The sequence below is a fragment of the Acomys minous genome (assembly GCF_964271855.1).
Source record: "Acomys minous genome assembly, chromosome: 10".
Lineage (NCBI taxonomy): Eukaryota > Metazoa > Chordata > Mammalia > Rodentia > Muridae > Acomys > Acomys minous.
The window spans coordinates 97,476,678-97,501,642 of NC_140491.1; the positions used below are offsets into that span (position 1 = coordinate 97,476,678).

The 24,965-nt window shown below is 37.1% G+C and overlaps 1 protein-coding gene across 10 annotated transcripts in view; it reads left to right on the forward strand.

Annotated features, from left to right (window-relative positions):
- SLC4A10 (solute carrier family 4 member 10) overlaps positions 1-24,965 on the forward strand; it is a 257,846-nt gene that overhangs the window by 212,360 nt on the left and 20,521 nt on the right. For all 10 annotated transcript variants that reach the window (XM_084797965.1, XM_084797968.1, XM_084797974.1 and 7 more), the window contains 6 exons: positions 1,097-1,210; positions 2,439-2,600; positions 12,010-12,261; positions 13,381-13,449; positions 19,659-19,832; positions 20,590-20,712. In XM_084797965.1, coding sequence (XP_084654091.1) covers positions 1,097-1,210; positions 2,439-2,600; positions 12,010-12,261; positions 13,381-13,449; positions 19,659-19,832; positions 20,590-20,712 — 894 coding nt within the window. The remainder of the gene's footprint in view (positions 1-1,096; positions 1,211-2,438; positions 2,601-12,009; positions 12,262-13,380; positions 13,450-19,658; positions 19,833-20,589; positions 20,713-24,965) is intronic.

Genomic DNA, 24,965 nt, shown 5'->3' on the forward strand with positions numbered 1-24,965 from the left:
GGGCCTATGGCAGCCCAACAGATATCTAGCAGAGCCACTGTTACACTCTCTAAGTGGAGAGGCCCTGCACTGTGCACTTGAACTGTTTCCTTTTCTTGCTTTAAAAGCACCAAATTCTTTCTTCTGACAGACTGCTTGTATCTGCATACTTGGGAAGTAAACAGAGAATCAACTGAGTTCCATTCTTAATACTGCAAAGTAACTTCTGTCTATGATATCCAATTCCACCATGACAAGAGGTGGGGCTGAGAGAAAAACACAAAACAAAACAAGGAAACAAACATTTTGGGGTTGAGATACACATTTCAAAAAAAAAAAATCTGTTTTGGCAACTGTGTGGCGAAGAGTTTCTTCCACAGAGAGCTGCCTCTTCCACCATTTCTTCTTTGCTAAGATGGCAGATTCGTTTGCTCCACAGCTCGCCTGAGTTAGTCTGTCTGTTGGAACCCTAATGCTAAACACTTGGTCTGTATGTTGCAAACGCATCTAATAGAAAACAAATCTTGTTGCTCGTTTCTTAAGGATAATTACTCACAATGTCCTTGTAGGGCTTGGGAGATGATGCAGTCGTGAGGTCTTTCCCTAGAAGCGCGAGAACCTGAACCAAAGCCCTGGAGCCCATGTTAAAGGGGGGAAGCTGGGTGTATTCGTACACACCTGCAATCCTTTGCCTTTCCCTGGCCTGCTTGGTGAAGCAGATAACTGCATTTAATGGTCCTTTGGATCCACAATGTTAATTTATAACTTCTATAAGAGCATTCTAAACTTCATCAGATGCAGGCCAGACAACTTTCTTTGTGTGTTCTAAATTTTCACATATTTGGGCTTGTAATAGATACTTTAAATAAATATTGAAAAGAAAATGACCACCATTATTTCAGTTCAATAAGTGTTTATTTTGAAAAGTGTGGATAAGAGACATAGATATGTGTTCAGATTCCAGCATAACTAGTTATAATACTTTATAATGGGCATATAATGTAACATCATGATATTGTGTCACAGTGTTTACAAAGTATGGTCCAAGACTGCTCCTGAATATTCCTAGTTATTTATAGCTCCCTAACTCAAGTAACAACCTTTCTATTATTTTTAGGTTCGATCCATAGTGAGTGATTTTGCCGTTTTTCTTACAATTCTGTGCATGGTTTTAATTGACTATGCCATTGGGATCCCATCACCAAAACTACAAGTACCAAGTGTTTTCAAGGTGAATTTATTTATCACTTAACATATATCTACTTTTCTATCTTTGTCTAATAGATGGTATCTGTATACTACAGTACATAGTATTTTCATGAAAGCATGAAAACTGTACATTAATAGGTTAAGAAATACATTGTTGGGGTGGTTTGGTGGAGGTCTCTTTTTTTCTGAGGAGAAGGGGAGTGGAAGAGGGGAAAGAGGGTGGGACCAGGAGGAGAGGAAGGAGGAGGCCACACCCGGGATGTAAAGTGAATATGTAAATTAAAACTAAATTTTAAAGGAAAATATACATTGTTGTCTAGTATTAAAAAGAATCATGAAAATGAAATCTGAAGACTGCTTAAATGTTTTTCCATTACTGTGAGGGATATATCCATACAATACAACATGCCTAAAAACCAAGGAAGCATTCTGAAACTAAGGAACATGCATTATTCTAAGGCAAAACTGTAGAGTGAATGGGGTTTGAAAGAGAGATAAAAATAGGTTTGGGATGAGCAAACCAAGCATATTATAAAGGCAGGATATGCCCTTGAAGGCAGCAATTTCCCATCTCAGTCTATTTTCTCATCTGTCAAAGAGAGCTAGGGACTTCATCATAGGATCATTTGCTGTCATAATGAACTCCTCTGGGACTCATTTCCAGCACCAGCCATCTTTTAAACCTTTTGCTGAGCTTCTGATGTGACTAAGTTTCTGTTTGTTTGGCTTTTTTTTTTCACACAGTAGCCTGTGCACACACCTAAAATAAGTTCTATATTATACTGAAACAATCTGTTTATATGTCTGCTTTATTCTAACCCAAAAGAAAGTTCAGTCTTGCTTCTAGCATAGTATTCAATGTGCAATTTTAAATATAGACAAATTTGCCAATGGTAAATGGTAAGTGTTGATGTTATTTATTTAATACAGATGTTGATCAAAATACTTTTTAATTAGTCTGCTAGAGTTCAAATTCGACCTCAATTAATTACTAGCCCTAGAACCATAGACAATTTACTGTAGCACTCTATGCCTCCATCTTTATAGTGTTGTGAAGAGAAAATGCGTTAAAAGACAACACACTTAGAATGGTGTTCTTAGTGATGTAAATGCTCCAGGGGCTCATCATTTATTGAATGCTCAGCCAATCATTCCACAACTAAGAATTCCCTGCTAATAGCTGTATGATTTAGTTTGATTAGGTATTCATCAATCTCGCTACTGATATGAATGCTTAAATTTTTTCTCAGCCTACCAGAGATGACCGTGGATGGTTTGTTACACCTTTAGGTCCAAACCCATGGTGGACAATTATAGCTGCTATTATCCCAGCTTTGCTTTGTACTATTCTAATTTTCATGGACCAACAGATTACAGCTGTCATCATCAACAGAAAAGAGCATAAGCTAAAGGTGTGTTTTAACATCCATTATAATATAAATGATTCTTGCTTGGCTGATAGGAATTGATGGTCATAGGTTTTCCTGGTATTGTGTATTCATTTGTTCAGTATAAAATATGTGTTCAGGTCCATAGCTTTTATTGTTTCTTAGGGCACTTTGTCTTACAGGGATATGAAAATTGGTTGCAACATTTGACTAACCCTCACAGTCTGAAATCTTACTTTTAGGGGGAAAACAGCTCTAGCTTTAGCATGCTTAACATTAATTAAATGAAATATTTCATTATGGTGAAATACAGTTTTACTTACCAACTTGACTAATGTCTGGGGTTCCTCCATTCCTCTATTTGACACTAAGTATATTCATTATTATAAGACCCATATCTTCCAGTATTTTCTACTAAATTATATCATTTAAAAATTAATTATTTGTTTGTAATGCCTAAAGCAAAAGAAAACCTTGTTCATAAATATTATAGTTTGTAAGTGACATCTTTGACATTATTGTGGATTTTTAATAACTTTTTAATACAAATATATTTCATGTAATGTATTCTGACCTGCTGTTTTGCAACTGTGGGTAATTAAAGATTTTTCACCATCATTCAATTTGTATATAATATAAACATTATCCTTGTATATATATAATGTTAAATAAAGCAATGAAATATTGCATGGTTAAAAATAATCAGAATCAATAAAGGGAGAGGGGACAGAAAGAGAGTAAATCCAGGGGAACAGGAAGTCGGCTGTGAATAAGAAATCTATACCTATGAAACCTCAACAAGAACAACACCAAAGAGGGACAACTCACCAGATCCCTTTACTAGACAAAGAACTAGAGGGAAATAATGATTGCTGATGAGCCCCTGATTGATTAGCCAGTAACAAATGCCCAGCACTGAAGTCAATGCACACAAACAACACTAAATGCAATTAACAGGTTGTATTCTCCTGTGGTGTGTGTGTGTGTGTGTGTGTGTGTGTGTGTGTGTGTGTGTGTGTTATGTATGTAACAAAAATAAAGAAAAAGAGGCTATGCATTTGTGAGAGAGGTGGGGACATGGCAAAGTCTGAAAGAAGGAAGCAGGAAAGAGGGAATGAAGTAATTATATTTAATTAATTTTTAAAATTTTTTATTAATTTATTCTTGTTACATCTCAATAGTTATCCCATCCCTTGTACCCTCCCATTCTTCCCTCCCTCCCATTTTCCCCTTATTCCCCTCCCCTATGACTGTGCCTGAGGGGGACTTCCTCCCCCTGTATATGCTCATAGGGTATCAAGTCTCTTCTTGGTAACCTGCTGTCCTTCCTCTGAGTGCCACCAGGTCTTCCCCTCCAGAGGACATGGTCAAATATGAGGCACCAGAGTACGTGTGAAAGTCATACCCCACTCTCCACTCAACTGTGGAGAATGTCCTGTCCATTGGCTAGATCTGGGTAGAGGTTTAAAGTTTACCACCTGTACTGTTCTTGGCTGGTGCCTTAGAGCAGGACCCCTGGGCCCAAATCTGCCTATCATAATGTTCTACTTGTAGGTTTCTAGGACCCTCTGGATCCTTCTACTTTGCTATTCTCCCATGCTTCTCTCATCTAGAGTCCCAATAGAATGTCCTCTCCTCTGTTCCAGTTTCCTGGTAAGTGAAGGCTTTCGTGGGGCATGCCCCTTGGGCTAGTATGCAGCTATAAGTGAGTATATACCATTTGAGTCTTTCTGCTTCTGGATTAACTTACTCTTTATGATCATTTCTAGCTCAATCCATTTGTCCACAAATTTCGGGAATTCCTTGTTTTTAATAGCTGAGTAATATTCCATAGTGTATATGTACCACAGTTTCTTTATCCATTCTTCTACTGAGGGACACTTAGGCTGTTTCCATGTTCTGGCTATTATGAATAAGGCTACTATGAACATGGTTGAACAAATTTTCTTGTTGTGTACTGGAGCATCTTCTGGGTATATTCCAAGGAGTGGAATAGCTAGGTCTTGAGGAAGCCCTATTCCCAGTTTTCTGAGATAGCACCAGATAGTTTTCCAAAGTGGTTGTACTAGTTTGCATTCCCACCAGCAATGAAGGGAATGTTCCTCTTTCTCCACATCCTCGCCAGCATGTGGTGTCGCTTGAATTTTTTATCTTAGCCATTCTGATGGATGTAAGATGGAATCTCAGAGTTGTTTTGATTTGCATTTCCCTGATGACTAAGGAGGTTGAGCACTTCTTTAAGTGTGTCTCAGCCATTTGATATTCCTCTGTTGAGAATTCTCTGTTTAGTTCCAAGCCCCATTTCTCATTTGGGTTATTTGGTTTGGTGGTGTTTAATTTCTTGAATTCTTTATATATTTTGGATATTAGACCTTTGTCAGATGTAGGGTTGGTGAAGATCTTTTTCCAGTTCGTAGGCTGTCACTTTGTTCTCTTGACAGTGTCTCCTGCCTTACAGAAGTTTCTCAGCCTCATGAGGTCTCATTTATTAATTGTTGACATTAAGGCCAGGGTTGTTGGTGTTCTGTTCAGGAAGTTGTCTCCTATGCCAATATGTTCCAGGCTCTTGCCCACTTTTTCTTCTAAGTGACTTAGTGTGTCTGGTTTTATGTTGAGGTCTTTAATCCACTTGGATTTGAGTTTTGTGCAAGGTGACAAATATGGGTCCAGTTGCAATTTTTAAATTAAATTTTATTTATTTATTTATTTATTTATTTATTTATTTATTTATTTAATCACTTTATAGTGGTGATCCCAGCCCCGTCCCTCCTTTCCTCCCAGTCCCACCTTTGCACCTCCCTTCTCTGCTTTACCCTCTCTCCTCAGAGGAGAAGCCCTCAAGGGGCATCAACCCAACCTGGCTCCTCAAGTCACAGCAGGACTCTCACAGTGCATCTTTTCCCACTGAGGCCTGACAAGGCAACCCAGCTAGGTAGGGGAAGGGGATTCAGAGGCAACCAGCAGAGTCAGAGACAGCCCTTACTCCCATTGTTAGGGGATCCATATGCTGACCAACCTGCACATCTGATACATACGTGTTAGGGGTCTAGGTCAGGCCCATGCAAGCTCTTTGGTTGGTGGTTCAATCTGTGTGAGCCCCATGGGCCCAGGCTAGTTTACTCTGTAGGTCTTCTTGGGGTATCCTTGACTCCTTCAGATCCCTCAGTTCCTCCTTCCACACTTCCACAAAACTCTCCAAGTTTGGCCTATTGTTTGGTTGTGGGTCTCTGTATCTGTTTCCATCAGCTGCTGATTAAAAAAAAAAAATAAGAATCAAACCTTGTAAAATAGGACATGCACAATCTAATTCTGTTCTGACACTGAAGAAATTGTCAGCTACCTTTGTGGTCTTTTAAACTCAAAATTATTGCTAAAGTAACAGCTATTGTGCTACATACACTTTTATAAATATATTAAGATAATTAAAGAATCTGTGTAAACTATTTCAGGGATATTTTTAACAAGCATAGTTATAAGACTGTACAATTGCTTGTAATAAATGACATTAAGGCACTAGCAGTACACATTAGGAAGAATGAGCATTCCTCATGCTCTTGAACAAAACAGTTTACGATGAAACCTCTTTTTAAAATAATTAATTCAATTTGCTTATGTTTTTGTTAAATAAAAGTTAAACATATATACTTTTTTGTGTGTGTGTGAATTCCTAGGAATGCCAGGTATTGTGACTAACACTTGAAACTCCATTACTTGGGGATCTGAATCAGGAGGCTCAGCATGAGTTTAAGGCCTCTCTGACTACATAGTGAAAGTATCTCAAAAAAAAATATATATATATATATATAATACAATAAAATCTTAAGATTGATTGATGTATTGACCTTGCTTAATAATATGATTACTAACCAGTTCCCTGTGTAGAAAGGAGAGAGAAATGTTTATGGAACAAATGTCCTCACTATACTACCAATTGATATCAACTAAAGGAAAAATTTTATTCATTTATTTTTATTTTCACATTTATCATAACCAATGCAGAGGAAGATTTTTAGAAATTTGTATTTTCATGGTGAAAAGCCTTGAAAAACTTAGACTCAGAATAAGCAAACATTAAAAATAATAAAATCAATATATGACACATTCACAAGCAACATTATACCAAACCAGGAAGAACAGGAAGTGGTCTCTCTGGTGCCAGGAGCAGGACAAGGCAGCCTTCCTCAACCATTCTTAGTCAGCACACACTAAAAGTTTGGGCACATAAATTAGATAGAGAAGGTGATAAAAGTGTACAAATAGGAAAGAAGGAAGGCAAATTATCCTGTGCACTGGGAAATCATTGAGTAATTCACTTTAATGAGTGTATGTGAATTGTTTCCAAAACATCACTAAACCAGACCATTTGATATTAGAAATTTTGAGTGACTTAACAAAATTTTCTGTAAAAATAAAGAATTCAAATTATAAGTTTAATAGCCTCTTTATTTAATGAGTTGAATTTAATTTTGTATTATTTAGTAGCTTAAAAAGTAAAAAGCATGTATCACCATACCTTTATTATTAAAACAGCTAATCACACAGCTCTGTAAGGTCAGTATGCCGTAATGCTACAAAGTATATTAACCTGCTACTCTCTAAGATCAAGGAATCACTTATGACTATACATCTTGGCTTTTGTTCTTTAATTAAACACCATTGCCTTTCTATTTTTATATGAGTTTGTTTTTAAAACCAGAGGATATGAGAAGTTACAGGAAATTTGAAAATTGTAGATTTCATTCATCTGAAAGTGACATTACTTATTACACCTAGGTAGCTTTTTTTGGTTCCAGGGCTACATACAACTCAGGGTCTTAAGTGCAGTGTGTCCAGCTTGAAGCCAGCATTTGCATAACACCAGCACTACTTGCTTTTCCTCACATAAGACCATTATCCTAAAGACAATAGCAATTACATAAATCTGAATTATCATTTGAGATAACTGTATATTTCATTACATTCATGTTTGCAATTGAACTGAAAGACTGGTATATAGGAAGAATGTAAGTCATAACATCAATTTTTGCCATTCAGCATCGTAGCCTAGCCTTTGTAATAACACTAGTCACGGGCGAAGGTTTTCTAAGATTGGTATCATCTTCTCAGCTTCTCCCTATCCTTGCCCATTCCAGGCTACTCAGCCTTGTGAATCACAGTGGTCCTAGTTCTTCATGCAAATAGAGTAAGTCTTTGATATTCACAACTGTTGCAAAGTTTTCAAATCGATACAATAATTTCCTTTACACTGAGCACAGTATTATGAGCATACAGTAAAACATCCTGTAAGCGGTTCTTCAAGGTACTGGTGTGGATGGAATGGAATGAAGAATTACGTTCCTTTAATATTTGGTCCCTAAAATAAACACAGGCTATATTACATTATCTGTCACCCAAATAAATCAGTATGGATTTAACTTTTTATATTTCAATTTTGAATCCGCATGTATTTAGTGAACAATAGACAGGGGTCATCATGTTGGGCTGTTCTCTGCCAGCAGTCAGTCTGTGCTTGACCACTGCCATGTGATCACTTTGTACTCACTTTGAATATAGATATTTTCAAATCATGTTCTCTCCAGTCTAGTCATAACTTAACAACAACAAAACCTTTTTTTTTTTGCTTATAGCCGCTTTCTCCCTTAAGTTCCACCATAATGTAATCTGTTGTTGTTGATGTTCCTCTTGACAACAACAAAGATATTACTTTCTCAGAACACTGTTTACTAAGAATAACAGTTTCTTTCAAGATTTCCTAGCTTTTATATAAACTTCTTGTTCATGAAAAGATGTTCCCTGAGTATGTCCCCAACTCACAAGCTAGCTACACTCCCAGCCTCTTCCTATCTTTTAAGTAAAAGCTCCTTGTCGCCTTGGCTAGAACATTGTCTGGAGTTGTTCTGTGAGTCACGTTCTTTCTCGTCTGTGCAAGCACTTTGTAGTCCGAGAGCCTGGCCTCCCTTCAGGCCATCTTAGAACCCGTGTCATTTTCTCTCACTTCCAAATGCATTATTGATCTTTCGGTTTTTCCGAACCTCACTGCCAGTACTGGTCATTTTCTTTTATGTGCTATTTTTCATGACAACAAGAAAATGTCTTTCCAATACTTTTGTAGTAGTAAATAACCAATAACATGCTGAGCTCCAGAGCCCACCCAGCTCACGGGTTAAGTAGCTGATTGTCTTGAGACTGAGGGGTACAAATCAGTAGGACTGCAAACAGGCCTCTGGCTTTGGTGTCATGCAAGATTGAAAGCAGCAGCAAAAACTAAAATATGACCAGGAAAATTATTATATATTATATAAATGCACAAATAAACCCATAATCTCCGTAGAATTTATGTTCTTCTTTTAGAATGAGTGTGTGTGTGTCTGTGTGTATGTGTGTGCTTGTGCATGCAAAGATTAACTAAATCCTTCTTAAAAACATCAAAAACAAAAGCTTGGTTTTGTTTAGAGCATACTCTGTAAATAAAGAGAGGCATTATTTTGTAGAAAAGAAAGTTTCTGTGAAGATACAGCTCTGGGATTTCTACATGTTTCTGTAGACAGTTCAGGCTTCTTTTGACATCATTTTTAATAAACAGCAATACAATCCCAGATCACTAGAGCAAATGAATGCATTTGCAACACTCATTTGGCACCACAGTCCCTTGATGATTATGGCATTTGATATGTTCTTTTTTGCCCTCTTTGTCAGCCTGGTTCTTCATGTCAATCTATAGTCTTTTATGTGGTTAACTTGACAGATGCAGGAAATTGCTGCCAAGCTTTGAAATGACTTTTTTCAGCAGTGGCATCTGGGTATCAGATGGTCCTCTTGGCTGGCCTCTTGTCTTGCTGCATGTTGGTTTTAGTGGGGTCTGCTGTAGCATCACCTGTTGCTATGCTCCCTTTTCCTCCCATATGTCCATTTCCCATGATTCAAGAATGAGTGTGAGAATAAAAGCTACAGTTCTGTCTTTATTTAAAAGAAAAAAACTGCAGAAATATGTTACAAGGTGCAGAGGTCTCTCTCTGACAAAGGATACTTCCCTTTGGCTGGCATGTTTAATCAGCTAATAATTTATTTGCAACAACCAAGTTTTTAAAAGCATTTTTAAAGAAAAGCCAGAAGACGGATGCTGATTAATGAATGGAAATGTCAGAACTGCTTTATTTCCTTTGGTTTGCATTAAGCCAAATTGTTCTTATCGTACAGCATAATTAAGGGAAATCATGTATTCATTTTAAAGACGTAATTGTTCTCTCTGAAATAATTAACTTGCCCACTTCCAGAAATCCAGAATTGCACTGTTTACATTTATATCAATTTTTTAAAAACTATTAAGTGATACAGGAAATTATCATTACGAGGAAGGCTTTTGTCATATTATTATGTAAACGTGGGGGCTTAGAAAGTTCAGGATGTGATAACAGAACAATAAGTTTTTAAAACCCTCACCTCTCAAGGGCTCTGTAATCTTTTCTCTTCTGATGTTCATTTTGTGGCCACTGGCACTTCTCATAGATCCCGTTCATTTTTGCTAGTACCATGACTTTAAATAGTTCAAGTGGCACAATTGTATTGAATCCCCTCAGATGCAGAAATTTGGTAGATGTTAATTCACATTCTAATTTGCAGTCCCTAGAACACACTTCAGGCATTTCTCTTTAAGGGCTTGAGTTTTATGAAGTTATACTACACCTTAGAAAATATTTTGACGAAATCTTTTCCTTATGCATTTTTTTGGCTATGCTGACAGGAGGATGCCTTCTCATTTTCTAGATCTTCTCTGGTATTTTATTCTATCATGCCAAATATAACTGCTATATTTATTTTACAATTATAGTTATTACATTGAATTTTCTGTGTAAAAAGTAAAAATAAAAAATTTAAAGCTATTCCACTCAGGAGGCAGAGGTAAAAGGATTGCCCATGAGCTCAAGGCCAGGCTGGACTGTATGAGAATTGTAGGACACTTAGGCTACATAATGAGATGCTGTATTTAAAAAAAAAAAAAGGAAGGAAGGAAGGAAGGGAAGAAGGAAGACAAGAAGGAAAGGGAAAGAAAGAAAAGCTGTTTCAATATGTACCTTTATTGATTATTCCTTGTGTGCTAATAATTATGCTAAGAAACTATGGAAAATATTGAGAAATTATTTGATGGTATCTGTCCTTAATAAGCTTGGCTTCATTATAGTAGAACCTAGCATGCACTAGGTGCTTATGACACAGCTCACGTTACCCTCAAGGATTTCTAAAATTAAATAAGTTAATTATCACAACTTAATGAGATGCTTTTTATTAATATTTTAAACTTTTCTTAGATAGGAAAAGGCCCAAGAGATTAAATGATTAACCTAATGTCATTGTTGAGCCATCATATGTCTTCGGTTTCCTGTTTTTTTAATGGTTTTTAAACTGAAAATTTATTCTTCTATAATACATTTGACCACAGTTTCCCTTCCCTCTACGCCTCCCAGATCCACTGCCGCTTCATTTCCTTTTCAGAAAAGAGCAGGCCCTCAAGAGACAACAGCTAAACAGTACAAAACACAACAGAATAAGGCAAGACAAAAGCCCTCGTTATCAGGACTGGATAAGACAACCCAACAAGAGAAAAAGAGTTCCAAGAGCAGGCAAAAGAGTTAGCGATACACCTAATCCTACTGTTAGGAGTCCAACAAAACCACCAAGCTAGCAGCGATAACATACACGCGGAGGACCTGGGGTAGACCCGTGTAGGCCGTGTCCTTGCCATCGTTTGAATGTGTTTCCGGAGCACGCACTCTTAGTCATTGTGTTACACGGGCTTTAGAGAAGTAGTATTGAAAAATAAAATAAAAGTAAGAGCTTAGACACAATATAAGTCAAGATTTTGGTCCCCCTAAGCTGTTATATTTTCTTCATCCCCAGGGCACAGGAGAGGACCACTGGCGGTACTCTTCGGTGTCCTTGAGTTCTCTCCTTAAAGATCTAACCCAATCAGCCGATCAAGAGAGTGGTCTCTCTGAGCACCCTGGCACCTACTTTAATTCACTTAATTTTCTGCCTGTAATTGAGTGTGGGATCATGATGGTAGAGTGGAATTACAGAAGAGGCAGAAAATACAAATGCTTTTATTGCAAGGGAAGACTGGATTCTTTGGCTGGTGAGACGGAAACAAAATGAGAGTAAAGGTCACAACGTACTGAGATAAAAGTGAGAATAAATAAGGGAGACTGAGCTCTATGACATTATATTCTCCAATAGACCATCAGGCCTGAGACGAGAGAGGGCTGCTGGAACCAGTATCTGAGAAGTTAGCTCTGGGACATCTGTTACGAGGGGCCTCTCAGGACTGTTAGGATGTGGTTTCTATTCTCAACCAAGACATCAGTAGCTGTTGGTGACACCATTCCCTTCTCTTTTCTCTCTCTCTCTCTCTCTCTCTTTTTTTTCTTTTTTTCAACAGAAAGGTTGTGGCTATCACCTGGATCTATTAATGGTGGCTGTCATGCTTGGGGTGTGCTCCATTATGGGTCTTCCGTGGTTTGTGGCTGCTACAGTCCTCTCTATCACTCATGTCAACAGCCTGAAGCTGGAATCAGAATGCTCCGCCCCAGGAGAACAGCCCAAATTTCTCGGCATTAGAGAGCAGAGGGTGACTGGGCTCATGATTTTTATTCTTATGGGTTCATCAGTTTTTATGACCAGTATTCTGAAGGTAATGAAATGATCCCTTATGAATGAGAGAAAGGATATACATATATGTTGAAGACATCATTTTGATAATAGGCATAAATTTGTGAAGATTACATGACATGGGATAAATGGGATAACTTTTTAAGTCTATATAATTCTATGTCACCAAGAGTGAATGAGAATTTATCCTGAGTTTTAGAATTGTACTTGAAAGTATAACCTTGTTATACCGGTAGCAACAAGTTTGATTTGTAATTTTTAAGCCACGGGTAAAGGTCACACTTTCTGAGTAGCTAGTGACTGCATTATCTACAATTCTACCTAAGTTAATGTTTCTATTGTTTTATCAGTCTGTAAGTTGAGTATTGTAAGTCAGTGATATAGACAGGACAATGACCATGCTATGATCACACAGACAACTTTATGTTTTGAAGGCCTCACACATAAACTGCATACATAAATCATTATTGCATATAAGTAATTTTCACCTTTAAAATTATTGAATTAACTTTGAGTAGCAGTAAGTTATGATTGTTCTGTCATAATTCTAGCAAATATTCTTACAGCATGTTCACTACATTTTGAGTTCTCATTCATTTTGATTTCTTAAAATATTAAATATTAATTGAGTTGCTTAATTTACACAGCTTCTTGTATTTAATCACTTAAAACTTGTGTGATAAAATGAACTAACCCAAGAACTTTGAACAATCCACCTGTTAACAAGTATTAGCCACAATGAAGGACCAAACTGTAAAAGTAAAACTTACTATTTTAAAATAGAATGTAAACTGCTCTTAAAGCAGCTAATAGTCAATACTTATTGTGATGCAGTAAATAGCGTATAGTACTATTTCTTAGTGATTGTGTCGTATTTATAGAAATTTTAATATAGCTACACTACTGTCACCATCCCTTTTAGATATTGGGAAATTCAGGTGCAGACAGTGTAAGTAACTGCTTAATGGTGCACAGATAAAAAATTCTAAGGTACAATTTGAAACTATGTCTGCTTTTTGTACTATACATGGTACAAGAATGCTTTTAACTTTCCTTTTTCCCTCTCTCTGGTAAGTGCAAAACTGAATGACCATATGTTGGAAAATAATTCCTGCCATTTTTTCCAATTGTTCTTTTACAGTTTATCCCCATGCCAGTGTTATACGGAGTGTTTCTTTATATGGGCGCTTCCTCTCTAAAGGGAATTCAGGTAAATTACTTTACTCTTACTGGCATGTCTGCTGTACCTTAAAGTATAGGTGCTGAGTCATGTGACAGCGAGAGGCTTTCTGACAACATGTAAACTTTATGAAAGTGGCCAGAATTGTAGTTGTTAAGTGAGCACTGTCGTTTATGTGCTATAGCCAACCACAAGATGAATAATCTTATATTACTCTGTGCACGTATGCATGTATATGTGTGTGTGTATGTGCGTGTGCGTGTGCGTGTGCGTGTGTGTGTGTGTGTGTGTGTTTTCGAAGGGAGAATGCATGTACATGTGGAGGTCATAGGACAACCATAGAATTCACTGCCTTGGTTAGAGTGGCCAGTCAGTGAACACAGAATATCTCCATTTCTTTTTCCCCAGCACTAGGATTACAGTCAAGCACCACGACTGGATTTACTATGTGAGCTCTGAGGACCTAACTTTGGTCTTCATGCGTGTATGTCAAGCACTTTGCTGGCTGAGCTGCTGCTTGCCAGAAACACATTAACTTGGTTTTCATCACGCTTTTAGATAATGAGCTAAGTTCATTTCAAGATATATACAAATGCAATTTTTGATACTTTATCAAGCCTTGTTTATGGAGTCTATCTATGATAGAAAAAAATCTTACACAAAAGGCAATTTCTTCAAAATAAAGTGTTTTTTTGTATGTGGCACATACTTTGAAATATTGGAATCAGGCCAATTGTCCAAGAGCAATAAAGTAAAGTACAGCCACTGAAAACTCATAATAAAAATGATCACAAAAGGAACATGGCAACGGGATTATTATACAAAGGAAAGGAAACCTGCCAGACATATACAAAGTACTGTGCTTGGGCTGGATCAAAAACTCAAGGTAGAGAAAGAAAAGCGATTTGTCAGTAGAGAAGATCCCTGTTATTTTTCTTTTTCTTTGATGTTTGTTTTTCTTCTATTACAATTGCATCATAGAATTATTTTGAAAATTAAGCTACAATAAAGGCATAACACAAGGAATGTTCAAATGGAAGGGAAATCATGGTTTAAAATCATTTGAATAAATATTTTAGGTATTGTGTTAGAGGTTTTTTTTTTCCTGCCTAAAATGTCTCTGTAATTTAGTAGCTAAATCAAGGGATATCCATTACCTCAATATTTGCAAGGCATGAATCTGGAACATTAGCCATGTAGTACTGAGTCAAAAATCTTTCTTGTGGCTGCCAAGCGTTGCCAGGACCTGGAGCTTAATAGGTAGGAAGATGCTTTTCAGGATGACTTAAAACATGGCTGAGGGCAAGAGGCTGTACTGCTTCCTCTCCCTTTGCTGTCAGGGGTTCTCAGAGTTTGGCCACAAGCTCAACTCTGTACTTAGGAATGCTCCCATTGAAGGTAGCTGCCTTGAAGTGAGCATACAAAAGAGTGTGCATGGTGGGATGGATGAAGGAGGCAGGGAGGGAGACAGAGACAGAGAGAATGCTTTTCGGTTTACTCTCCCAAACCACAAATGGTCGCATCAGTCTTTCTGTTTTTCTGTTGACTCAAAATGAGCCACCAAGTCTAGTGTGTGTGTGTGTGTGTGTGTGTGTGTGTGTGTGTGTGTGTGTGTACAAGAGGAAGGCAATTAAACTTTACTTATTAAGGAGAGCCAAAGAATATGTAGACACATTTATAAACCTCCATGGGTGCACTCCTTGGAGCGCTATTGACAGATTCTTTGTGCTGACTTCCTTTAGGATGCTATTACAACTTGACCAATGCGTGGTCCCTCAAAATCATGTCCCACTGAATTAATGACCAGGGTGCTTTTGAACCAAGAGGATTTATTACTTGTATCTCTATAATCAAAATACCTGAAATTTTATTTTTGGCTTGTGGTTTCAGATTTCAGACCATCATAGCAGGGCACCGTTGGTCGAATAGTTCTGTCTTTGCAGTGAGAGCATGTGGTAATGGTTGGTAATGGTTGGCCACAGGGCAGCAAACCAGATGTCAGAGAGTGTGATACTTGAACTATTGACTTGGCTGTACCTTTCAAAGGCCTGGCCCCTAGGGACCTACTTTTGCTATCCCATACCACAAGTTAGAGGTGTCACAGGCTCCCAAAGGAGTGTGACCACTGGACATCAACTGTTGAGAGCATGAGCCTTCAGGGAACATATGCAGGACTCAAACCATATCTGACAGGACATAGACATAGGTAAGAGGCCATGTTAGGTTGGAGGTAGAGCTCTGCTGCCACAATGTAAGAATACAGGAAGCCACCGAAAGCTGAAAGAAGTGGGAAAACATTCTCTCCTTGGCCTTACAGAAGGGTCAGAGTCCTGCCAAAGTCACGATTTTGATCTCCACAATGAGACAATACATTTTTATTGCATTAAACCAAAATGCTATAATAACTTCTTCTGAGCCCTTCAGAAATGAATACAGACTTCTACTTAGGTGTACCTTTGAATTGTCTGCATTTATAGCAATACTATTCGGCCAAAAAAAAAAAAACCCACACCACTTTCTTTAAGAGAAACTACATTGAGGCTTATTTACTGTACGGATTTTTTTTTTAACTAAAACTAATATAAAGTACAGATTTTACTATGGTGTGTCTACTAACTGCTGAGCATACAGAGGAATTCGACCCTAGCTGAGGAACAGGAAGCACCAGGTCTCTGTCCCTGAGGAAGCTGACCAGCTGCCTTCTGCCACTGAGAGAAGCAGCATCCAGACCTTGAGATAATATTGGTTGTCAGAGCTGAGGAAAAAATGTCAACATGAAGCTATTGAGGACACTGAAATACACAAGGTTTAAGGACTTTATTCTTCTAGGAAAGGAGCAGGTGATAGAGAACTGTTGTGTTTTAAAATTTTACTCAAATAAGTTTTAATTTGCCCTTTTAATGTATCATGTATGAAAATATGAAGTATTTTCAATAGTATTAGTTTAGTAAAAGTGTTTGATTATTTGTTTTGCTGTTTTGAGGGGCGTTGCTTTTTGTTTTTTCTTTGCCTTTGGCAAAAATCTAATAAGTAGTGCTTTCATCTGTAAGTAGAAAGCATTTATTATTAGGCCTCAGGCTCATATAAATATAACAACAGGAGTTTTAAAAAATAAAGTGATGACTAAGGAGGTTGAGCATTTTTTAAGTGTTTCTCAGCCATTTGATATTCCTCTGTTGAGAATTCTCTGTTTAGTTCCAAGCCCCATTTCTCATTTGGGTTATTTGGTTTGGTGGTGTTTAATTTCTTGAGTTCTTTATATATTTTGGATTAGACCTTTGTCAGATGTAGGGTTGGTGAAGATCTTTTCCCAGTCCGTAGGCTGTCACTTTGTTCTCTTGACAGTGTCTCCTGCCTTACAGAAGCTTCTCAGCCTCATGAGGTCCCATTTATTAATTGTTGACATTAAGGCCAGGGCTGTTGGTGTTCTGTTCAGGAAGTTATCTCCTGTGCCAATATGTTCCAGGCTCTTGCCCACTTTTTCTTCTAAGTGACTTAGTGTGTCTGGTTTTATGTTGAGGTCTTTAATCCACTTGGATTTGAGTTTTGTGCAAGGTGACAAATATGGGTCCAGTTGCATTTTTTGAGCATATGCAGGGGGAGGTAATCCCCCTCAGGAACAGTCAAAGGGGAGGGGAATAAGGGGAAAATGGGAGGGAGGGAAGAATGGGAGGATACAAGGGATGGGATAACCATTGAGATGTAACAAGAATAAATTAAAAAAAATAAAGTGAAATAATTGTGGGTAGATTAGGGCTTTTTTTCTAATTCTACTCAAATAATAATTTTACCCACAAGGTGTAGAATTAAACAAAAATGTCAAGTTTTAGAATTATTTGGGATGTGATCCTTTCAAGTGGAATTGTGGAGAACATCAAAGTCCTCAAGTCAAGTTTAGTGAGTCTTAAATCATACTAATGAAATAGAAAGCCAAGGCACATTTTGACAGGTTTCACACTGAGAAACAGAACTGGTGAAAACTTAAGTGAACAGTTGAAATTCCTATTGGGAACTGGAGCTAACTGGATGAGGAGATATTACATGTTGCTTTTTGGACATGACGAAAGCCAAAAGAAATCAGAATATATTTATCATGATTGTTATTCCTGTAGTAATAATAAACAAAGCAAGCTTGTTAACTATGTATGCTAGATATCTCAGGGAGTGTGCTACTTTGTTACCAAGCGAGTTGGAGGAATCTTTATGTCACCTGGCTTTTTGGCACTATTAAGGAACTTACTATGTAGGCTTCTCACTGTGAAATATGGCAGAAAAAACAGATCACAATGTTCTCATGAATGCTGTTTCTGTATTCAAATATATAACCACATCTATATTCATTCCAACATTTCAGGGATCCAAAGTGAAGCAAATGTGCCACTTAAACAATAACAATTGAAGCGCCCACTCACTGCAGCACACTTATGCAACACATAGCTCGCTAAGTGGAGGATGATGGGAGGGGTTCTATAGGAACAGACACTCAGTTGTAAGCTAAAGGATTTAATTTCTTCCCTGTTCTTACTTCCACTATGCACAAGTTTGTATCCATTTAATTCCTTCTCACTTTAAGAGGTGGTTATAAAGTAGAAAAGACATAGAGGTGAACGAGTAATGAGGTTAGAAGTTAGTACCGTCATAGGTTTCGGCAAATAACTTCGGGGGGTTAGGAATGAATATTGATGGGTGAAGTAAGCACATAGGATTTAGTTCAGATAACTGAGGAGAAGTTTGTCACACATAAGACAGAGACCACCAAAGGGAAGATAGATTTGTGTTGTTTGATGCCCTGTCGTCACACCTAGCTCATATAAAATTGGGATTTGACAAAGCAGGATGCTCTAACCCTAACTGTGTAGACACTTGTTTATCTGCATTTTAAAGTCTGAAATATTTGATGATAGTAGCTAACACTTTTCTTATAGTAGCTAAAAAAAAATTGTATTTATCAATGTCCTTTTGAAAATACCTGGTTTTTTATCATAAAGAATTTTATGAAATAGAATAGTGACTGACAGTGATCGAACCCATTGTTTTCTAAATAACCACCTCTTGCTAGCAGTATTATAAACAACAATAGTTGGCCTGAAGATTGAACAAGTGGCTCACACAGAATAACACTAATGTGTAGTAAAATTAGTTACTCACTAAGATGTGTTGCAGTACAATCCTATGGGAATGTAGTTTACAAAGTAAATTTAAAGTTATTTTATCTATCACAATAACAAAATTGAAATAGATAAGTCATTGATTACACTGGATCCATCTATATATTAAACTGATCTGAATAAGATAATTTCTGCATTTATGTATATATGTGCATTGATATGTGTTATACGTATGCATGTAGGTGCATATCCCTATGATTGCACAGGTTCGTGTGTGTGTGTGTGTGTGTGTGTGTGTGTGTGTGTGTGTGTGTGTGTGTGTGTGTGTGTGCAGGCCAAAAGTCAGCATTGGGCATCTTCCTCAGTCACTTGTTTTCTCAGTGAACCTGGAGCTCACGGACTTGCTAGACTGACTGTGTCCATCTTTTACATGGGTGCTGGGGATTTGAAATCAGACCCTCAGGCTTGCACTATCTCCCCATCCCTCAAGTGAAATAGCTTCAATAAAGTATAATAAAACATTTTGGTGACAAAGATATAGGTAAACCAAATATTTATGGTAAAGATGTGTATCTTTCTAAGGTAGCATCAAGTCCTTTGATCACCAAGAAAGTAGCAAAATCAAAGCAGCAGTGACCAGTGAGGAATCCAAGACACTCTACCAGGACGCCGGGTTTGTGTGGAGCATAGAGGAGGTTGAGGCTCAGATCTGGGTCTGGGGTGTACTTAGCATGGTAATTAGTAGAAACTAATGCTCTCTTCAAGAGGGAAGAAGCACATGAAGTATGAGAGGCCTAGAAGACCAGTATTTGGGACAAAATGGAGAGATTATTATATCATAAGCAGAATGAGGGTCATTTTGTTGTGTTTGTCAAGGTGCTGGTTCTCAAGGCAGCAACAGGTAGCATTGGCTTTCCCTTTTAAATGACACCCTGTTGTATTAGTATTAAAGAAAATATAGCATAATAATCCAATAAGTAGTAGCCCAAACTACATGTCAGTTCCACTGTCCTGAAGTTTCCACAGCTGTGTCATTTGAACCTAATACTTTGGAACATAATAAATATCGAATTGTCCTACAGTTACTGCTGTCTTGTTCTTAGACGAAACCTAGTCTGTTGAATCTTTTAGCTATTTGATAGAATAAAGCTCTTCTGGATGCCGGCCAAACATCAGCCAGACTTTATCTACTTAAGGCATGTGCCTCTCCGGAAAGTCCACCTCTTCACAGTCATGCAGATGAGCTGTCTTGGCCTGTTGTGGATAATCAAAGTTTCCAGAGCTGCTATCGTCTTTCCTATGATGGTATGACACGTCCCTCACCTATTTTTCTCTTTCACTGATTTTTTGGGAGACACATGAACTAAAACTGCAAGAGTAGAGTTTGAATCACTCTGAACAGTCACTAGAAAAGCTAGGATAAACTTGGGCACTAAAATGGGGTTTGAAAAATATTTTTGCATTTCTCTGATTTCATATCAGCTCTTTTTTTTTTTTTTGGTCATCCATAATGTAGTAGTTAATTGAATGCAGGAAGGAAAATGTAAACTTAAAAAATTAGCATTGAGATATACTAACAAATATGAAAAATCAGGGGAATTCTTAAAGTAAAATTTAATTGAATGTTTTAAACAAATTTCAAAAACGTTAAAAAGTATAGTGAATTTGAATGACTATACATAATTCAAAAATCATAGGTATAGTAACACTCTTCTAATATTCACTGATCATGGTTCAAGCTTTTAATTATGTATTTAGGGAAGCATAATCAAATACATTTTGTAGCCTGAAAATTTTCTTTAAAAAGCTTTCAATACTGAATAAAATCTTAAATTTTATTCTGCTGCTTTGAGAAGAAAGGAGAATGAAAGATCGGACCATGTTTTATACACATGTTTTCAATTCTTAGTTTAATATCACTCCTAATACAAACTCATCTGCATCTCTCCTTTCTCCTTCCTTCTTTCCTTTCTTTCAACCTTTCTTCCTTTCTTTCTTCCTTTCTTTCATTTTTCATTGTTTTATTTTTCATTTTGACCTATTACCTTCCTGTTTTCTTCAGGTGTTAGCCCTGGTATTTGTGAGAAAACTGATGGACTTCTTGTTTACCAAACGGGAACTCAGCTGGCTTGATGATCTAATGCCGGAGAGTAAGAAGAAGAAACTTGAGGATGCTGAAAAAGAAGTAAGTCGGAATAAAATTGGGATTTTATTTGAGAGAAGAACAACAGTAGCTCTTTGCAGAACTGTGTCTTTTTTCACTTTTTCATTAACTGGCAATTTCTAAATACAACAGGGAGAAAGATTTGGAAGTTTGATGTTTAAAAATATAGCTGGAGAGGGGTTAAGGGTGGGAAGAGATCTTACATGAGTAAGTCAACTCTACATGAAATATGCAAGTGCCTGCATTTAGTTACTCTACAGATTATAAGGCTTGTTTTTCAGATTTCTTGATCATGGATGGGAGAAAATTGCTGATGTGTAGCTGTTTCTGTTAGAGTCATATAATTACTATTTTTTAAACTGAATATGTTTGAAAAAGGAAATAATGTGATATATCATTGTTGATATTTTTTCTTGCTAACAAGTTTGAGTCAGTAGATTTGAGTACAATTGTTATCTTTAAAACAGACCGAATATTTCAGAAGAAACTTTGAACTGATTTACTTGCAAAATGATACAAGTTTTTAAAAAATTTTGGGGGATGTTCTGGATTTTAGTTAACCTTATAGACTACTTATCTATCCTATTCTGTTTTATAAGAAAAAACAAGTGAGATATGAGTTTTACGAGATAAATAAAGCTCATATATCAGCCTGGATCTTTTAAAAAGACTATTTAATCATACCATTATGATTACATAAAAGCCATAAGGAATGTACATTAAAATAATGACCTGTGCAACATATTTTAGCAGAGTTGCTGAGCTCAGCGATTACAAACACAGAAACTAAATCTCTATGTATAAATTAAATGGAAAGAAAGCATTTTAGGAGAATTGTGCATTCTTTCCAGTTTTGTTTTCGTGGGTGTTCACCAAAAGCATTCAGTTTCTTTTCTATAGAATATGATTGGACCATAGTTTATTTCTTTTTTTCCAGTAATTTAACTTGTAAATATAAAGAGTTTTGGTTTGCTCCAACATTTAGATGGACCATATTGAAGCATAAATCCTGATGAAATTTTAGCCAAGAACATTCTACCAAGACAGCTATATAGCATGTGATTGGTGGTTCTGTTCTCTATGGTGTCCACATTTAAAGATATCACAATGTGCATCTTATTTCTTATATATGAATGTTTCAATTTTCCAAAATGTTGTACAAGGCATATTTGGAATCACACTTCTAATACGTTTAAAGCAACATTAAAATATTGTGAAACTACCATTGTTTTCTGTTGACTATAATATTCTAAGTAGTAGAGATATTTTTAAAAATAATACTTTAACAATCTATACATGATGTGATAAAACATATTCCACCTGAATTTTTCCCTAGTTTAAAGTTTAAAGAGAAGTAATTTTGAAGACAAAATTAGTTGCCTATGAATTTCCCCCATCTTCCCAGTAACTACATAACCAAGCTCACTCATCTAGTAATGTATTTTTTCTTTATTGTATTACTTTTATTTCACATCAGACATCTGTACTGTATCTGGTGGAATAAGGTAGAAGCACTCTCTTCCATAGAGTACTGTCCCTTTTCAGTATTTTCCAGAGGCCATTCTAAGCATGAAACAGTCTTAGAATTTCACTTCTCTTAGTGTTTGGAAAACATCTAAGGAAAATGGTGTGCAATCTACCATGCTAGCTTTGTTTTTCTTCTCTACTATTATAGAAAGATGATGTCAGAATCTCCTTCTTGTTCATGACATTGTAGGGAAAAACTAACAGTAATCATATGTGTATTAGAAATAGCCACTGAAACTTTGCCTGGAGGTATCCAGCCAAAAAGTATAACTGATTATGGTTATTACCTATGGAATTAGCCAGTCCTATTTCCCACAAGTACTTACAATATATATTTGGCACATACATGTCTCTGGGTATCAGGGATTCATTTTGAGAATTTATTAACCTCACTGAGACCTTGTATAGAGTTTCCAACTTTTTTACATTCTATCACACTATGCCTTACTGTGCTCTCATGAGGTTTACTGTTTTGTGATTTGAAAGTAAAGATTTTAAGAGCAACTAAATACCACTAAATTTCATAGAACTTATACTTTGAGCAAGGATATAAACATAGAATAAGACTTAATGGGGCAATTTTCTAGTTGATTCCTTCAGTTCTAAATATGAGGGGGGAAACACCTTGCAATATATTTACCATAGTGGTAATATCTTACCTGAAAAATCTTACATAGATTATAATGATGATACTTTCACACGTTCCTCACTGTGTAGAAATAAGTAGAAAATACAGTAGTTCATTCAGGAAATAACTTATACTCAATCATTGAAATACAGTTCTAAGTGGTACAAAGAAGGCCATCCCTACTCCAGCAAAGTGGAGAGATGGGGGAAAGGACTGTGGAGGTGCTTATGTTCTGTTTGGAATTAGCACTGAAAGAGTAGAATCATAAAGAGTGCGGGAGGACATGCAGAGGGTGCCGCTGACACTTAAATCTCACGTTCATTTTCTACTTGAGGGCCCAAATCTGGGTGTTTTCTTCTCTTGAGCCTGCAGATTCCCCTGAAAGACGTGATTGTACTATAGCACTTCGTACCAATGCCCAGTGCGCCAAGAGTTTGTACAATAGAGTGGGTAATGGACAAGTTCTTCAGAAACGTTCAAATTAATTGAGGAACTCTGATTGTGATCTGGCAAGATGATAAATGGCAGAAGCGCCTCAGCTTCATGAAGCTTGAATTTAAAGCAAGCTCACCTCTTGTCCTTTTGATGATAGTTACCAGCTTGTACCTTTATCCTCCAGGGTTTTCCCATCAGTAGCCCATTTATGGTCTTATGGCACTAAGAAAACATTCATTTGACCTTAAAATTCAATAATGAGTTAAGCAGAATAAATAGCTACACAGGCCAGTCCAAGGTCGCAGAGCTTCTGTTCCAAATTTTCATGCACTTCATGCATATGCATATGCATATGCTTCGGTTTTTAGAAAGAAAGGATTATAATCAGGGTAGAAATGAATATTGGAACCCTGACATTTTGCACATTGCTCTGTGTAAAGGGAAGTCTGCAGAATCAGTTCTGGATGTCCAAATGTGCCCAGAGTACCAACATGCCTTCCTTCTTACTTAAATATTCTGTAGGACATTGTACACACGACAAGAGGACTGCTGCTAAATGCAGAAAACTCCAGCAGAATGTTTGCTCTTGGAGGGAAAGCGAGAGTTCTGGTGTTAGGTAGAGGCTGGGAACTCAGCTCTGTGGAAGTATTTGTACCTATACCTTGTTCATTACTGAGAAATAACTCTAACGCACACACTATAGGAGAAAACACAAAGAAGGCATGTGTGGCCTTGTTATCATGAAAATTTCCGAGAAAGTACACTCTAAAAATAAGCACAATTAAACAAATTAAAGCAAATGCTTTGCTTCTCAGAAAGGTAAGAGCTGGCTGTGGGTTTAGGAAGCACATCCTAATTACTGACACAGAGAGATGGTTTTTGTGGAGTGGGATAAGCACGTTCCATCTCCTGAAGCAGCGCCTTCCAAAACTGCGCTTCCAGGATCTCTGCTGCACCAGCCAGCACCTACAGTATTTTAAGCATGCAAATTCATACGCCTATTTCATCAAAATGCTGGATGTTAGAGCCAGCAATTGTTTTCGTAAGACCCCGAGGTGATGTTGACATCTGAGATAGCCTTTTATTAGACTCATAGAATCTCCATTTCTACGATGTAGATAAGCTCTTAATACAAGATTACTGTGTCAGAAATTTGGTGCTTACGCGTAATTTAGGCATGTGCTTAAAGGTGCTGAATCAGGACCAGTGAGATGGCTCAGCAGGTAAAGGCACTCACTGGCCATCAAGCCTTCCAACTAGACTGATTCCTGGAACTCTCACATAGAGGGAGAAACCAAACTGCTGTGAGCTGTCTTATGACTGACACGTGTTCCATCACACACACAGACACACACACACACACACACATACACACACACACACACTGCTGACTCATAGGTTCTGATGCCTCCATGGACATATCTGAATTCTACATGTTCCACCCCATGTTTACCTTTTAAGCTTTTACTGTTTTATACCATCAGCTCTTTAACCTGTTGGAAATTAGGAATAATACTTCTTAAAAGTATAGCACTTATTGTTTTCAAATTATATTCATATGCAATATCAGGAGCCGGTAGAGAGAATGAAATGGTAGGTGCTTCTTAAGTTCTGCAGACCTTATTTGCCTCGTCAGTAAAATGAAGGGTCGAAAATGATACCCACTCATTCCTTCAAAACCTAG